Source organism: Vulpes lagopus, chromosome 8 (assembly GCF_018345385.1).
Source record: "Vulpes lagopus strain Blue_001 chromosome 8, ASM1834538v1, whole genome shotgun sequence".
NCBI lineage: Eukaryota > Metazoa > Chordata > Mammalia > Carnivora > Canidae > Vulpes > Vulpes lagopus.
In genome coordinates, this window is record NC_054831.1 from 93,447,129 (window position 1) to 93,465,724 (window position 18,596).

The window sequence follows — 18,596 nt, forward strand, 5'->3', positions numbered from 1 at the left end:
ATGTTTATTAAATGAGGCTCTGAATATTGTTTTCTAACATGAGATTTGAAATTAAAATATAATACTTAAAGCTGTTGAACACTAGGGAGAAGTACTGATGGCAAGTAAAAACCAGGCTAACAAACTGCATGGATAACCATATTTTTGTGTTGTGATTTTCTTTTATTTTAAAATAATATTTCTTAATCTCAAATCCAGTTGAAAGAACAATAGCTATTATATACATAATCTCATTTTAGAGAATGAGTTACACAGGATAAGAACCAATAAAATCATTACACCTGCTTAAAAAACCAAACCATTCCATATTTGCTGTGTTTACTGACAGTTTATGCTAAAAAAAAACCAGCAACAAATTGCATATATCTGTGCAACATCCTCCAAAACTGACAAGGAACAAGAATAATGCTAACTAGAGGGGTAAAAACAAGAAGATAGAGAAGTGAGGTACAATTGTAGTGAAAATAAGCTCAAACTCTGCTTCAGTGGGACCACTGGTTTGTTCACTATTCATTTAATGAGGACAGCTCCCGCCAAAGGTTGTCAGTTGTCGGGCATTCTCACCACTTTACATCCTGCCCATCTGACAGGAGAGGAAGCACTGAATCGCCATTGTTGTGCCCCTGCCATTACATTCATTTGGAACTTGCTCAGTCACACGATGTACATTGTAGGTGTGTAGCCAGTCTCAAAACCTAGGTGCTTAGATTTGACTTCTCATTTCATGAAGTTTGTCTCCACTGTTTTCTCTACTCAAGCCTATGGATGGATTGAAAGTATTAGAAATTATCTTGTTAGAGAGAATACTATAATACCTGAACAACATTAAGCAAATTATCAAATAATTTGCAAGATGCATAGAAAAATTATAGGTTTTCAGTATTAGAGTACATATTTTTCTGAGAACATCACTGCTTTTGTGACATTTGTTGTATTGTGGGCTTTCTGGAATGCTAAAATTAGGTTGTTTACCTGGTCACTTCAATGACGGAACATTATAAAAAACAGAGTAAAGAGATTTTAAAGTATTTGGAACTCACTCTGGCTATTTAAGAGAATATAAAGTTTTGGATGGGAAGGTTTTGTTTTTAATGTAAGAGACTCTTACTGAAAATTCAGAAATTAAAATGAGCCTTTTTTATTTTAAATGAATTAATCAAAATATGCCTTTCATCTGGTTTATTTTGATATCAGTATTTGTTCTCTAAGAGCCACTGCTAAAGATTCTGTGTTTAACACAGATAAAATTTATGTAATTAGACCCTAAATAATGAATACAATTATTTGTAGGGACATTGTTAATGTAATTTTAGTGGTGGAAAAACAAATACCTGTGGAAACTTTTTTTCCCACTTTCACACATAGCATCACATTAGTATTGTCCTTTGAATGTGTATTTTATCCAAGATCCAAGTCTGATGTTGCTTCTTTCATTTTTAGTCGTACAAGTCAGCTGTCTATATCAACACTGTTGGAATTATGCAAAGGCCAAGCAGGAGAGTTGGCAGTTGGCAGAGAAATACTTAAAGCTGGTAATAACTTTTTACTTAATATAGCAGGTCTTACTATTTTCCTTAGCTGACTATCGAATCCTATAATCTCTGATAGGGCAGTTGTATACAGGACTTTGGAGTAACTGTGTAAATGGATTTAGTCACCTAACAGTAGAAATATGAATTAGCCAAAGAAATTCTTTTTTAAAAGATTCATTTAATCTGAGCAGGGGGGGGGCACGTGCGCACATGTGTGTATATGCATATAGAGGGAAGGGCAGCAGGAGAGGGAGCAGACTCCCCACTGAGTGCAGAGCCAAACACAGGGCTTGATCCCAGGACCCTGAGACCATGACCTGAGCCGAAATAAAGAGTAGGATGCTTACCTGACTGAACCACCCAGGTGCCCCTAAGGAAATCTTAAAATAAATATAATTAGAGTATTATTCTTGGCATTATGCTCTTTTGATGTTTTGTTTTAGATTTTATTTATTTATTCATGAGAGACGCAGAGAGAGAAGCAGGCTCCCATGCAGGGAGCCCGATGCAGAACTCGATCCTGGGACTCCAGGATCATACCCTGGGCCGAAGGCAGGTGCTCAACTGCTGAGCCACCCAGGCGTCCCTGTTTTAGATTTTAATATCACTGTTTTTCAGTTATTTTTACTTTCCTTTTCATAGGATCCATTGGTATTGGTGGCGTTGATTACGTCTTAAGTTGTATTCTTGGAAACCAAACTGAGTCAAACAACTGGCAAGAACTCCTGGGCCGCCTTTGTCTTGTAGACAGACTGCTGTTGGAATTTCCTGCTGAATTTTACCCTCATATTGTCAGTACTGATGTTTCACAAGCTGAGCCTGTTGAAGTCAGGTAATTTTTCTTCTGCAAATAGATTACTTTGTTCTTCCTTCCTGCCCCATCCCTACCCCCTAAGAAAGACACATTAGATTTATGAAAGACTCAAACTACAGAGCATATATAAGTTACTAATACCTTAATCTTCAATTGACATAAAAACCTCAAGTCTAGGCTAATTAAAAATTTATAGATCCTCCCCAAAAAATTATCAATCCTTTGTTCTGAAATGACATTTTTAAATGTATACGCTTTAAAGTAGTACCTTCTTTTTATTTGCGTACATTTTGCAGTAATTTTGACTTGTCTAGTAATTGAATGTGTCTTTTTTTCTTTCAGGTATAAAAAGCTGCTGTCCCTCTTAACCTTTGCTTTGCAGTCCATTGATAATTCCCACTCAATGGTTGGTAAACTCTCCCGAAGGATATATTTGAGTTCTGCAAGAATGGTTACTGCAGTACCCCACGTATTTTCAAAACTATTAGAAATGCTGAATGTTTCCAGTTCCACTCATTTTACCAGGATGCGTCGTCGTTTGATGGCTATTGCAGATGAGGTGGAAATCGCTGAGGCCATCCATCTGGGCATAGGAGACACTTTGGATGATCGACATGACAGCTTTTTGCAGGCATCTGTCCCCACCAGCTATCCAGAAGCCACAGAGAACAGCCCCCTTGAGCGTACAGACCATTTAGAGAAAACTGGAAAAGGACTGTGTGCTACAAAACTGAGTGCCAATTCAGAGGACATTACTGACAGACTGGGCAGCATTTCTGTAGGACTTCCCAGTTCAACAATGGAGCAACCAAAGCCAATGGTTCAAACAAAAGGCAGACCGCACAGTCAGTGTTTGAACTCCTCTCCTTTATCTCATCATTCCCCGTTAATGTTTCCACCCTTGTCAACTCCTCCTTCATCTGCCCCATCTGCACCACCTGGCACTGGAACAGAGGTCTCTAAGCATAGACCTCAGGGATTCACTCCCTGCAAAATACCTTCTGCATCTCCTCAAACACAGCGCAAGTTTTCTCTACAGTTCCAGAGAAACTGTTCCGAAAACAGAGACTCAGATAAACTTTCCCCCATTTTTACTCAATCAAGACCCCTGCCCTCTAGTAATATACACAGGCCAAAGCCATCTCGACCTACCCCAGGTAATACAAGTAAACAGGGAGATGCCTCAAAGAATAACATGACACTTGATCTGAACAGTACTTCCAAATGTGATGACAGCTTTGGCAGCAGCAGCAATAGTAGTAATGCTCTTATACCCAGTGATGAGACAGTGTTCACCCCAGTAGAAGAGAAATGCAGGTTAGATGTCAACACAGAACTCAACTCTAGTATTGAGGACCTTCTTGAAGCATCCATGCCTTCAAGTGACACGACAGTAACTTTTAAGTCAGAAGTTGCTGTCCTCTCTCCTGAAAAGGATGAAAATGATGATACCTACAAAGATGATGTGAATCATAATCAGAAATGCAAAGAAAAGATGGAAGCTGAAGAAGAAGAAGCTTTAGCAATTGCCATGGCAATGTCAGCGTCTCAGGATGCCCTCCCCATAGTTCCTCAACTACAGGTTGAAAATGGAGAAGATATCATCATTATTCAACAGGATGTAAGTATAGTCTTGAAGAGATTAGAGAATTTCCTTGGAGCAAGCTAAAAGAAATCTAATTCAGAAATGATGCTTTTCACATGAGTTAATCATTAGAAGCAGTTTTTCACATGGAATTATACAACAGTTTTGTATCGTTGCTTTACCACAAACACTACTTGCCTATTTCAAAGGCATTTCTGATTGATTCTGTAATGGTGATCACTTCTGCTTTTGACACTGGTCACCAGCACTGTCCCTTCAGAACTTTATAGGTGGTTTGGGAAGCCAGACTGAACAAGAATAATACTTTGCCAGACTAATTTTACAAACTCTTCCTCTTTTAACTTAACAGTAAAAAGATTGCTTTCATTTAATATGTAGACACCGGAAACTCTACCAGGACATACCAAAGCAAAACAACCTTACAGAGAAGACACTGAATGGCTGAAAGGTCAGCAGATAGGCCTTGGAGCATTTTCTTCTTGTTACCAGGCTCAGGATGTGGGAACTGGAACTTTAATGGCTGTTAAACAGGTAAATATCTAGTGAGCACATAATGACTTAAATTATAAAAACAAAGCATGAGCAAATAAGAAAAAGGATATGTCACTATGTATATATGCTTTAGATTCTTTAATTTTCAGAAACCCAGATTTCAAAATAAATACTGCCAGCACCAAAAGCATCATTAATTCCTTTTTTTTCTTTTAAGGTTTTATTTATTTATTCATGAGAGAGAGAGAGGGAGGCAGAGGGAGAGTCAGGCTCACTGCAGGGAGCCTGATGCGGGACTCAAGCCTACGACCCTGGGATCATGACGTGAGCTGAAAGCAGATGCTCAACTGAGTCACCCAGGCACCCCTAAAAGCATCATGAATTCTAATGAAAAGCTGAAGCATGATTATTTTAACTATAGAAATGATCCCTGAAAGTATATAGTCTTGAAGCATGATTATTTTAAGATGCAACATCGGGGATCCCTGGGTGGCTCAGCGGTTTAGTGCCTGCCTTCAGCCCAGGGCGTGATCCTGGAGTCTCGGGATCGAGTCCCACATCGGGCTCCCTGCATGGAGCCTGCTTCTCCCTCTGCCTGTGTCTCTGCCTCTCTGTGTGTCTCTCATGAATAAATAAATAAAATCTTAAAAAAAAAAAAAATAAGTTGCAACATCAAGATGGACCTCCAGGTTCTTGGTCTTTTTTGTGCTTTTTATAAGCAAGAGTTATGGTTTCCTACTCCTTTTAGCAGTGTTACCAGTGCAATATCATCTTGGGATCTCTGTAGCTTACTTTTTATTAGTGAGCATGTTTATGAAGATAAATAATAAAGCTTTCATTTTTTTTAAAGAATTTTTTTTTAATTTTTATTTATTTATGATAGTCACATAGAGAGAGAGAGAGAGAGGCAGAGACACAGGCAGAGGGAGAAGCAGGCTCCATTCACCGGGAGTCTGACATGGGACTCAATCCCGGGTCTCCAGGATCGCGCCCTGGGCCAAAGGCAGGCGCTAAACCGCTGTGCCACCCAGGGATCCCAAAGCTTTCATTTTTTTTTAAAGATTTTATTTATTCATGAGAGACACAGAGAGGCAGAGACATAGAGGGAGAAGAAGAAACAGGCTTCCTGCGGGAGCCCAGTGTGGGACCTGATCCCAGGACTCCGGGATCACGCACCCTGAGCCAAAGGCAGATGCTCAACCACTGAGCCACCCAGGCATTCTTAAAACTTTCATCTTTAAATTCTGTTGGTTCTTCCACGGATAGGCTTTTCTTATTCTATCTTTAGACAGTTTTGGAGGATTGGCTATGTCCCAGTTTTTTCCCTATTTCAGTGCTTCTTAAGCTAGACTCTTTTCTGTAGAAGATTTTGACTTGGTTTTTAAAAAATTATCTACATTGCATCCATGAACATAAATGCCAACTTCTGTTAATATATAAACTGATTTGAATTTGTCCATTTCAGATCAGATTGTTAGTAAAAATTGTAAATGGAAATTCATCAGAATTCAAAACTTTGTAAACATGGTTATTAAAACAGGTGACATATGTCAGAAATACATCTTCTGAACAAGAAGAAGTAGTGGAAGCATTAAGAGAAGAGATCAGAATGATGAGCCATTTGAATCATCCCAACATCATTAGGATGTTGGGAGCCACATGTGAGAAGAGCAATTATAATCTCTTCATTGAATGGATGGCAGGTATGTTCCTGTTTTAAATTGCCAGTGATAGTACATGAATTTAACTTTCTGGCTGACATTGAATTTAGGAAAAACAGTTTAATGAACACTTGTTTTTAATAAGTAGTTTGAATTTCTAAAAGCAAGTCACCCCTACCTAACATAATATGAACTGTAAATACTTTGTTCTGTCTTACATTGATTGATTGATTGATTGGCAGCAAAGTTTACAGAGTGATACTACAAAGCTCCCAAAGAGGGAGGGAACCTGAGAGGGTTGGGTTGCCCGTTTTGTCTTACATTTATTTTTTTTTTATTTTTTTTATTATTATTTATTTATGATAGTCACAGAGAGAGAGAGAGAGAGGTAGAGAGACAGGCAGAGGGAGAAGCAGGCTCCATGCACCGGGAGCCCGACATGGGATTCGATCCCGGGTCTCCAGGATCGCGCCCTGGGCCAAAGGCAGGCGCTGAACCGCTGCGCCACCCAGGGATCCCTTGTCTTACATTTAAATAAAAATAAGATATTGTCTCTACCTTTCAGAGTTTTTCAGTGTTTCTTTTTAAATGATTGTATAGCACTGTTTTAAAATTTTTTTTTTTTTTTAATTTTTTTTTTTAATTTTATTTATGATAGTCACAGAGAGATAGAGAGAGGCAGAGACACAGGCAGAGGGAGAAGCAGGCTCCATGCACCGGGAGCCCGATGTGGGATTCGATCCTGGGTCTCCAGGATCGCGCCCTGGGCCAAAGGCAGGCGCCAAACCGCTGCGCCACCCAGGGATCCCCAGCACTGTTTTATAGAAATATTTTTTTTTTTTAAAACCTGCTATGTATAAGACCCATATTTTTCCAGGCAGCCATCATCAATGAGAGATGTTCTAACTTGACAGTATAAAAATGAAATCAAGATAGAACTTGGAAAACTTATTGTAGGTCAACTAGCACTGAGAGAAAACTGAACCTTATTATCTGCTTGAACAAATACAGACTAGGTTTTATGTGGTATCATATCATACATACAGTAAGACAAGTAACTTAGGATGTATTGAACAAATAAATGCTTGGTTTCATTTCTTAGATTTTTTTTACATTTGAAGAGTGGATTTCTATTCACATATCCATTCTTTAGTATGTTCCCTGATGTTGGTTGTAGCTGCGTTGATAAGATTGACTATTATAAATAATTCTTAGTGAGGTTTATTGAGTTTGTGACCTGTCCCAGGTCAGAGCATTCCCAGGAGAATATGAAACCTAACGCTGGATCTTCTGGCTCCTCCGTTCGCTCTACCTTCTGCTAAATAACATGTTTAGCACTGTTTACTTAAGTCTTATTTTTTAAGATTTTATGTGTTTGAGGGAAACACAGAGATAGCGACCAAGATAGCACAAGCGGGGAAGAGAGGGAGAAGTAGGCTCCCCGCTAAGCAGGGAGTCCCACTCGGGACTCCATCCCAGGACCACAGGGTCATGACCTGAGCCGAAGGCAGATGCTCAACTGACTGAGCCACTCAGGTGCCCTACCCTGCAGCTTAAGTCTTATTATGAAAAGTATTTTATACATCTTCATCAAAAAGACAGGTGAATTGTACATTGCAAAAATAGTTTGGTGCAAAACTGTTAAGTTTAAAGCTTTCTGAAATCTTGACCTTTCAAAAAAACTAGTTCGTGAAAGTTTGATGAAAATGTTTGACAGGTTTTGAGATGACTAGAATGTGTTAGTTTTTAAGTCCATTTCGCTTCTGATGCAGAGTATAAACTTAACATTTCAAATGTGAATGTGAGCTCTTGTGGTGCAAGCTTATGTAACCAAAGTGTAATAAGCGGTTTTAATTTTGGCTTAAGTTTATGATAATTAGTATTATATGTTTGTCTTCTAGGGGGATCTGTGGCTCATTTGCTCAGTAAATACGGAGCCTTCAAGGAATCAGTAGTTATTAACTATACTGAACAGTTACTTCGTGGCCTTTCCTATCTCCATGAAAACCAGATCATTCATAGAGATGTCAAAGGTAGGAATTCTTTTAATTACTACCTACTAACAATAAATAGAAAACAAATGAGAGTTTTACAACTTGGACCTTTATTGGCAGTTTCTAACTTAAGATCAACTATCAGATTGTTTTTCCTGAGTAACTCAAATTACTAGAATTATTAGAAGTGAAAGGAACCTTGGAGTCATGAAATCTGCCTTCCTCAGAGAGACTGATTTTTCCAGTCTCACTGCTAATTGATGGCAAACCAGGTATAAAAATCAGGTTTCTGATTTCTTGGTCTCATGATCTACTACTGCCTCCCCAAACGTTCCTGTTTCTAGTTTTATTTAGAATAATTGGGGTATCATGAGCTTCTTTTGAGAAAAATCCTTTAAGATCTTTTGCAGTTTATCTTATTAAGAATAACTGTTTTCTGACATGTATGTGTGACTAGTATTCAAATAATTTTATAACATTAACTTTTATGAGTTATAATTAAGGAATTACACTATTTTGAATTGGTCTAGGTGAGTATGTTTCAATAGAACTGTCTTAAAATGGAAACCACTAAAATTTTAACTTTGAGGGAAGATTTTTGTTGGGAACATTAAAGGTATTCAACACTTAGTAACATTTCATTAAATGTCTGCCTTGATCTCCTTCTGCCTTGTTACTTTGATCTTTCCCTCTGAAGATTTGGATTTTATTTTCACATTGTTGATACCTGTGTGCCTTTTTTAGCAAGAATGAAGTGAATCAAGAGGGGAGATTTCTCTGAACCCTTCCATGCCCACTTCCTTTGTTACTGTCCTATTTCATTAGTAGTATTTTACTGAGTTTTGAATCTATTCTTTTGTTTTTTAACATACAAGGTCATTTGCTCTTTTTGTTGACAGGTGCCAATTTGCTAATTGACAGCACAGGTCAGAGACTGAGAATTGCAGATTTTGGAGCTGCAGCCAGGTTGGCATCAAAAGGAACTGGTGCAGGAGAGTTTCAGGGACAGTTATTGGGAACAATTGCATTTATGGCACCTGAGGTGAGAAGCAGCTGTGAATGTGATGGCAAAGTAGCTGGCTTTCCATGTGACAGAATTATAGCAACTTAGGTTGCAGTGTTGTTCCGTATGTGCTTACCAATGAGAAGATTATGGCTCTAAAATAAGGTTTTAATGATATCCTTGATTTCAGACTCTTAATCCCTGACTTTCCATCTTTGTCTTGACAAAATTCTAAAAGAGCAGGCTTTAGTAGACTTGCTTATAAGACCATTGCCAACAGAGAATTTTGGGGTAGTTGTACTACTTGTTTTGTAGTATGCCCAAAGTACACATAATTAAAAATCTTAACAATTGCTCTCTCTCTATTCCAAAGGGAGATGAGCACACAGAAGCTAGTCTTCACAGTAGTGAAGAAATTTCACATAGTATTGCTGTTCTGAATCAGGCTTCTTCAGTTGTGTTCCACACTCTTCATGTTTATATGTAGTGATAATTGGTTGTCCTCTGGCCCCACAGTGACTTTAAGTACACAGGGGCTGCTTGGATATTCTGTGATCTGACTCCTTTTCAGAATCTCACAATTCTCCAAAGTACTTTTGTGCCACGTAGGAGATTAAGCTTGTTAATGAAATAAATGAGACATCAAGGTAGTCCATGGAGTTGCTGTCTGTACCATTGTTTTGGTCTGAAATAAAACCTAGAATACATGACTACAGAATATTTTTCTCTTTTGTTAATGAGTCATATTTCTAAATTAACTATTTTAGGTACTAAGAGGTCAGCAGTATGGTAGGAGCTGTGATGTATGGAGTGTTGGCTGTGCTATTATAGAAATGGCTTGTGCTAAACCACCTTGGAATGCAGAAAAACACTCCAATCATCTTGCTTTGATATTTAAGGTAACTATAATATAAAAATTACTTTTTCTGCTGTAATTGGCAGGAGGCAGATTTTCATGGGTTCCCCTTAACTCTCAATCTAATGTCAAAGCATGTATCCTCCTTGAAATAAATATGCATATATGTATCTCTCGGAATTCATACGGTGTGATGAATGTTGGTGACATGTACAGTCGGTCCTCGTTTTTCAAATAGGCTCTATAAAGTCACTTCGAACAATGAGTTAGCAAATAATGAATCATTATTCTTAGGTGAAATATGTACGTAAGTATATCCAACTTTCAAATGTAAAAATGTAGAGCTCTTTATGGACACAATCCACAAATCTTTAAAATCTGATTTACTATTTTCTGTATTTAAAAAATTTACACGAGTGAGGTACCAAATCCCGTCTGTTCTACCTTTCTGACAACTCTCAAATCCATTCTGTCCATTTCCAGCGGAGAAGAGTATAGTAGTTTAGATTTTTAGCTTTTGATCCAGACATGTGCCAGTTAAAAACTCAGGCTCTGGAATGATACAGACCTGATTTCAAACGGTGGTTCCAGCCTTTAAACTTTAAAAAGCCATGTGACTCGGGAAATGACTCCGTCTGCCCTCTGTTTTCTTGGTTATAAAACGAGTATAATTACAGCATCTACTTCATGGGATTATTATGGGAATAAAATCTCTGGGCCTGAGTAACTCGAAATCCAGTGCACCAGTACCTCAGTACCTCTCAGCACCTCCCCCAGTCCTTCCCACACTTCCATATCTTCCCCATTCTGTGCAGTTGAGTTTCTGATGTACTAAGCGGACTGGCCAGGTGTGGTCTCAGTAGCTTTGAATAGCTCTCTGTGCTGAATGATAGAACATGTATGATGAAGCAAGGATGACAAACCATCACACTGCAGAGTATGAGGAGAGCATACAGTATGAAGTGAATACTTTACCTGTCTAATCATTTTGATGTACTTAGTCATGTTCATTTGAGACAAGGAAAACCATAGATCCATCTGCTCAGGATGTGTTTGATTAAATTCTGAAATCCTAAAATTTGAAGATTCTTAGAGGAAGCCTCCCATCCAGTGGGTGAGTTTTTCCAGAGACTCCCTGTCAGGAAGCAAGTCCACCAACTTCAGCTTCAGTTCTTCTATGTACAGGATGCACGTGTACTTCTAGATCAGAAGCTTCTATTGTGGAAAGTTTAAACACGCTGGTGGTTTTTCTTACAGATTGCAAGTGCGACGACTGCTCCATCAATCCCCTCACATTTGTCTCCTGGTTTACGAGATGTGGCTCTTCGGTGTTTAGAACTTCAACCTCAGGACAGACCCCCGTCAAGAGAGCTACTGAAGCATCCGGTCTTCCGTACTACATGGTAGCCAATTATACAAATAAACTATAATGGAGACAGGATGCTCAACAAGAGCAAAACTTTTGTGGGGAACCACGCTGATAATCTGCTGGCCTTCATGCCACTGAACAGCTATGAACAAGACCAGTGGGGAACCCTTACCTAAGTATGTGATTGACAAATCATGATCTGTACCTAAGCTTAGTATGCAAAAGTCCACAATTTGTGCACAAACTGTAAACCGTGCCTTTCAAAGAACTGGCCATAGGTAAACAGGAAAGCAACGAAGTTTTGCATGACTAACAAGCATATTTTGGGTTTTTTTGGAGCACTTTTTCAGCAATATTAGCAGCTGAGGGGCTCAGGATCTATTTTAATGTTTCAATTTTTCTTCCATATCGTGATGACAAGCAGGGGGTTCTACAATTCCGTTCAGTTTTTTTTTTTGTCACTGGCTCTAAATCAGTATCTGCCTCTTTTAGGTCAGAATATGCTATAAGTAGCAGTAAATATATTTTTAAAAGTTGATAACTTCTTTATGAACCACAATTGACCTTTATTTTTTAAATTCCTGGGCAGTTGTGGTTCACTGTGCATTTTACTGTTGGCCCATTCATTTCGTTTTTGGAAATTATGGTTCTATATTTTCATTTTACCTTCATTTTGTTTAATATTCAGGGAAAGGTGATCTTTTCAAACCAGAAAAAAAAAAATAGAACTAGGTGTGAACTAGGGTTTATTAAATATCTTGCTATTGCAAGAGGTTTTGTTTTAATACAGATTTAATTTTGTTTGTTTTAAAAATTGGAATATAATAAAATACTACCTTCACTGAGTCAGTCACTGCTCTTTTCATGCAGGTTAAATATAAATTAAGTGAAAATCAACATTCTCTGTGATGCAGCTCACAACCAAGATCAAGATTACCTTGAAATTGTTTTTTTTTAATGTATTGGTTTCTTTTGTAGGAAACTTCACACCACTGAAGTCTTACTTTGTATGTAACAATCCATTGTTCATCATCACCACTAATAATATTATTAAACTGCTATTTTCCTTCTACCATGCATCATCTCCTTACAGTAGGCCTGGCTGATACTTAAAGGAAAATTAACTAATGACTCAACTACCAATGAGTAATAGTGTTTTTACAAAATAAATTTGCTTGTAACTTTGAAAACATGATCAGAAAGAAAAGTGAAATTGAATTTCACTTACACACTAATTATTGGATTTTGCACAATTATCTAATGGTTTTCATCTGAGTTGAATTCAGATGCATGGAATCCTGAAGGAAAATGGCAGCTCTTTTATCTTTTTGTAAGTCTTTTAAATCAAGTACTGATTAAATATTTAATACAACTTTTTGAGATGTTAAGTTTTAACTCTTCAGAAGCCAGTTGAATTATTGCAGAGTGAAACAGAATTGGTTATTCTCAAAGACTCAGGATAAACTAAATAAGCTATATAGAGTACATTTTAAATGTACATCACAAATTGGAAGTAAAATAAGTTACAAGATAAGTTTACAAGGATATATTGCATATAATTTTTAAAAAGCAGGTTTTTTTTTATGTGAATGTGTCTCTTAGTGAAATTTTACATTCCTTTGTTTTGGAAGATTGGCAATATTTGAAGAGTTAAAAATAGTACCGAAATGTGAAGTTTGGTAGCTCTAAATGTGTTGTACTTGACTGTCTTTTTTTTATTTTCTTCTTTTTTGTGTGTGTGACTACTTAGAATTTTCACAACCCTAATAAGATTGTTTCCGAGTTTCTCATGTGCAAGCTTTAATGGATGCACTCTTGCCATTTTATGTACTGGAAGATCACTGGTCAGATTAATACTGTGTCTGACAGAAATGTAAACTGTATAAACTGAGGAACCTCAGCTAATCAGTATTACTTTGTAGATCACCATGCCCACCACATTTCAAACTCAAACTGCCTCTAGATGTCCAAATCCATTGTTTGAGTTTGTTTGCAGTTCCCTCAGCTTGCTGGTAATTGTGGTGTTTTGTGTTTTGTTTTGTTTTCAATGCAAATGTGATATAATCTTATTTTCTTTGGATCAAAGCTGGACTGAAAATTGTATTGTGTAATTATTTTTGTGTTCTTAATGTTATTTGGTACTCAAGTTGTAAATAATGTCTACTGCTGTTTATTCCAGGTTCTACTACCTCAGGTGTCCTATAGATTTTTCTTCTACCAAAGTTCACTTTCACAATGAAATTATATTTGCTGTGTGACTATGATTCCTAAGACTTCCAGGGCTTAAGGGCTAACTTCTATTAGCACCTTACTGTGTAAGCAAATGTTACAAAAAAAAATCTCTGGGTTAAGAAAATTTGGCTTAAATGTATCCTTTGTTATTTTAAATATATCAAGATATTTTAATTAAAATTTTTACCCCATTGAACCAATTTTATAGTATTTGTACCTATTTTGGTGTTTGTCTTTATAGTAAATAAAAGTTTTTGAACAAAGGTTGGAATTTTGTTTATTTTGCCAGGTGCCCAGTTATGTCCTGTATAGCTAAAGGATCCAGACCAAGATCATATGTTCCTCCTACTTGTCAAGTTTCTTCAGTTTCATTCAGTCCAGACTCATTCCTCAGTTTTTTCTTGACCTTCAGGACCTTAGTATTTTTTAAGATTACAGGCTAATGTTTTATAGAGGTCCTTCACTGGAGTTTGGTGCTTCCTCATGCCTGGATTCAGAGTATGAGTTTGTGACCAGAATGTGGGAGGGGTGACGCTGTGCTCTTCTTGGTGTGTCTTACCAGGAGGCGCTCCAAAGCCAATCTGTGCCAGTGCTGGTGATACGGTGATCATCTGAGTAGGCCTCACTCACCACTATCAAGTTACTGTTTCCCTTCATAATATCTAGCTTTATATTAAGTATTGTGCAGAGATGATACTTTGAGACTATGTAGTTTGTTCTTCATTCAACTTTAGCCCTCTGCTCTTAGCTTTCCTGAATTCTGAATTACTACTCTGACACTTGCCAATTGCTGATTTTCTAGTTCTTGCATTCTTTCTGTATTTTATTAATGGACAGTTTGCTATAAAGAAGAGCTTCCTCTTCTCCCATTTATTATTCATTTATATAACAATGGATTTGTGGATTCCTATTCAGTGAGAGAAAATCCATTACTGTCATCATGTATTTGCTCAAATTGTCATTCTCAGCCATTGGATGCCTCTTGAAAGCTAGCTTCTGTGTCCCAACTGGCAAGCCACCAGTATTCATTGCTCTTGGGTGTGCCTTTGTCACTGGCTCCCAGACCTTCCTGGTAGACAAAACTACTATATATATTCCAAGTAGTTTCTCTTGTGCACAGATGAGAAATATACATACATACATACACAAACCATGAGTTCATACCAATCTAATTTCAATTTACCACCACTAGGGTTCTTCATTCAACCTTCCCCTCATTCCATATTTTTAACACTTCCCTGGACAAAAAAACCTGACCCCCATGTACCTCAATATATGGTATATTAAGATCCATATATTAAGATCCAATATATGGATCTGTTCAATATATATATATGCTTTATCCATATATATATATATCAAGATATATATATCAAGATATATTCATATATATGGATCTTAATCTCTTCAAGTCCTCCCCCTAACCCCCTGAGTAGCCAATCTTCCTGATGCCCATCAGGCTTCCTTCCCTGCATGGCCCCAACCCCTGCTGGACTGCCTTTGTTCCCATTTACCTGTGGGCTTTAATACATATTTGTTCCACATATTTTTTTTAAAACCATCTTACATGTATATATAAAAGTTGTATTATACATATTGCAGCATATGTATACGATATACTTTAGTTTTTAGAACAGTTTTAGGTTTACAGTAAAACTGAGCAGAAGATTCAGAGATTACCCATATGCCTTCTGGCCCCATTACTCACAGCCTCCCCCCCACTATCAACATCTAAGGGCTTTTTGACCAGAAGAAAAGCTCTTCCAAAAAATTTTGTTTTTCTTTTAAATCTTAAGTGAAAATTATAACTCTTCGAACAGTCTACCTTATATGACTTGGTATGTTACGTACTTTCACATAAATACTACTACTATTCCAAGGCAGTATAGATTAAACTTAACTGACTCCATCCACACAACTCTTTTTATATTGTATGGAATTGAAAAAACAATAAAAACTGCCCTCTTATGTTAAACTGATTAGAAGAGGAATGAAGAATTACTCACTAGCAAGTATTTGTCAGGCAAACCTTAGAACACAGTGATTATACTCCATTTCACAAATGCAGAAATGAGCCAATTTCAATCATTCTGCAACATAAGCTACAACAGGGAGCTCCCTTGGCCTGCCCCACAGTTTCAGTCTTAGATTGTACCTGTGCTTGTGTACTCATTTCCACTTTATTCTTCATTTTTCTGCCAGTAGTCATTTCTCACAGGATCAAACTTAATCAGAAACAAGATGAATTAACCCTACAAAATAGGTAATATCATGGAGTAAGTGTGAGTTCAGACAGCATTTTGTTTTAAAGTTTCTGTATAATTTGAAAATGCGCATCTTTTTTTAAGAGAGGAGGGGGAGCAGAGATGAGGCACAGGGAGGTCGTGGGGGTGGGGGGGAGGGAGAGAGAGAGAGAGAGAGAGAGAGAGAGAGAGAGAGAATCATAAGCAGGTTCCATGCCCAGTGCAGACCTTGATGTGGGGCTCTATCTCACAACCCTGAGATCATGACCAGAGCTGAAATCAAGAGTCGGATGCTTAACCAACTTAGCCACCCAGGCACCCCCCAAAATGTGCATCTTTTAAACAGGCTCTAGATACTACTATTAAAGTGTATACTTCTGTCATTTCCAGAAAACAATACCTTTGAGAACAGGTTTTTGCCTTATAGGAATTAAATTCTATTGTTCTTTGATTCTATTTAAATGGCATTAATAATTGTGTAAAAGGACCATATCTGCAATTTTTAGGTTTCTCCTTTCTTGATTGTAAGCAAAAAACTCAGGTTGAATTGACATAAAGGAGGAAAGGATGGGCCTTTTAAAGTAGGTCATAAAGATGGACCTGGAAACCACAGAGCATGAAACATACCCTGGGTCAAATCTGGCTCTGCCACTTGCCATTTGACCTTTTGAACCTCCATTTATTTCTGCCTCTGTAAAAGTGACAGTGTTGTATGAAGTGAAGAACCTATGTAAATGGCCTAGAACATTGCCAGGCACGTTGGATGCACAATATATGTTTGTATGAGTGCATGAGTGACACAAAGGTTCCACACTTAATACCTGTGTGGCTAGAGGTGTCCTTAGTAGGGTGTGTGGCCAGTCTGACAGTCCAAGCTAAACTCAGGTTCAAGGTCCATGCTTGCCATGTTGGAATGGGAAGAAAAAAAAATAACAGTGCCCAAGCCTTTAAATTTTTAAAAGAAACTGGAAATCTATATTTTATCTACAGTTTTCTGGTATTTAAACACTGGGAGAAACTAATTTAAAATTTGGATTAGTAATTATAGGCTAACAGAACTCATATGCTAGATCTGACCTGTGTGGCCAACCACGTTCTGATCTGACCTTAGTCCAGACTTATAAAACAAAAGTAGAATATTGGAAGAGAATCTCGGCTTTGGAAAAGTGAATCCAGGACTTTGACTTCTAAGAGCTGTAAGAAGAGGGGAAAGTGGAGATGCTGATCATTGATGCTAGAGAAGAAACCTCTGAAGAGAGAACTGATGTCTAATTATATGCACTAATGTGAAATGTTTACCACGAGCCTCATCATCAGGTAGCAAGTTATGCATATGTAGCATTCAAATACGCCATCATCACCGTGATACAGTTGTCGTGAATTTTATTTGACAACAGATATTCTGTCTGTATTATGTGAAGAAAGAACTCCATCCGTGACTGAAGCCAGTCTCATCACCTTGTAGCCACGCTGGAGTCACTGTAGCCCACGCCTCATGGCCCTCATAGTTTGCCAGCCACGCAGATATAAAACGAGGATAGCCTGACGGTAGAAAAGGCAAAGCCATCACACCCCAAAGTAGCTTTTCTGACAATGCTGACATTCCTGTTATAGTTTAGAGATAAATTTTTTTTTAAATTTTCTATTTATGATAGGCACACAGTGAGAGAGAGAGAGGCAGAGACATAGGCAGAGGGAGAAGCAGGCTCCATGCACCGGGAGCCTGATGTGGGATTCGATCCCGAGTCTCCAGGATCGCGCCCTGGGCCAAAGGCAGGCGCCAAACCGCTGCGCCACCCAGGGATCCCGAGTTTAGAGATAAATAAATGTTATTTTCCTTTAAAGTCAATTTGCTGAAGATTTCTCAACATGCATAAAGACATAATAGGAGGATGAGGGTGTATCTAGGGTGAAAGGGAAGGAAGGAGAAATAAGATGGGATGGGAAATACTGAGAAATCCTTGGCAGGAAGGAGCATGAAACAATTTTGTGAAGATCACTCTAGTAGCATCTTGAAGAAAGATCAAACAGGGTGGTACAAGAAGCAGAGACAAAGTCAGGAGATAACTGCAGTGTCCAGATAAATTATGAACGGGGGTGACTGGGTGGCTCAGCCGGTTAAGTGTCCGACTCTAGAGCTCAGCCCAGGTCTTGACCTTAGGGTGTGGAGTTCAAGCCCCACACCGGGCTCCATGCTGAGCTTGGAGCCTACTTTAAAAAAGAATTGTGAAGGCAGAGAGTGACATCAACAGCATAATAGGTCCTAACAAAACTGAATCATGAAGAAATAAAATGTGAACAGACTGATAACAAGTAAGGAGACTGAATCAGTAATTTTAAAACTCCCAAAAGTGAAAAGCCCAGGACCAGATTGTTTCACAGGTGAATTCTATCAAACATTAAAGAATTAATATCCTTCCCAAATTTTTCCAAAGAACTGAAGAGTAGGCAACACGCCCAAACTAATTCATGAGGCCAGCATTACCCTGATACCAAAGCCATATGAAGACTCTACAGGGAAAGAAAACTACAGGCCAAAGTCTCTGATAAATATGGACTCAAAAAAAATCACATCAAAACATTATCAAACTGAATTCAACAGCACATTAAAAGGATCATACACCATGAACCCAAGAGGAATTTATTCCTAGGATACAAGCATGGTTCAACATATACAAATCAAAAAATGTGATATGCCACAGAGATACAGAAAGCTTTTGACAAAATGGCAATATTGTTTTATGATTTTAAAAAAAAAGCACTCCATGATTAGGGTATCAAAAGAACATACTTC

General features: G+C 37.9%; 1 protein-coding gene across 2 annotated transcripts in view; it reads left to right on the forward strand.

Moving 5' to 3' along the window:
• MAP3K1 (mitogen-activated protein kinase kinase kinase 1) overlaps positions 1-13,818 on the forward strand; it is a 79,328-nt gene extending 65,510 nt beyond the window's left edge. For both annotated transcript variants that reach the window (XM_041767102.1, XM_041767104.1), the window contains exons 12-20: positions 1,441-1,532; positions 2,175-2,364; positions 2,689-3,967; positions 4,331-4,483; positions 5,985-6,147; positions 8,007-8,138; positions 8,999-9,141; positions 9,870-10,001; positions 11,216-13,818. In XM_041767102.1, the coding sequence (XP_041623036.1) occupies positions 1,441-1,532; positions 2,175-2,364; positions 2,689-3,967; positions 4,331-4,483; positions 5,985-6,147; positions 8,007-8,138; positions 8,999-9,141; positions 9,870-10,001; positions 11,216-11,365 (2,434 nt within the window). In that variant the 3' untranslated portion in view covers positions 11,366-13,818. The remainder of the gene's footprint in view (positions 1-1,440; positions 1,533-2,174; positions 2,365-2,688; positions 3,968-4,330; positions 4,484-5,984; positions 6,148-8,006; positions 8,139-8,998; positions 9,142-9,869; positions 10,002-11,215) is intronic.
• Positions 13,819-18,596: the final 4,778 nt, after the last annotated feature.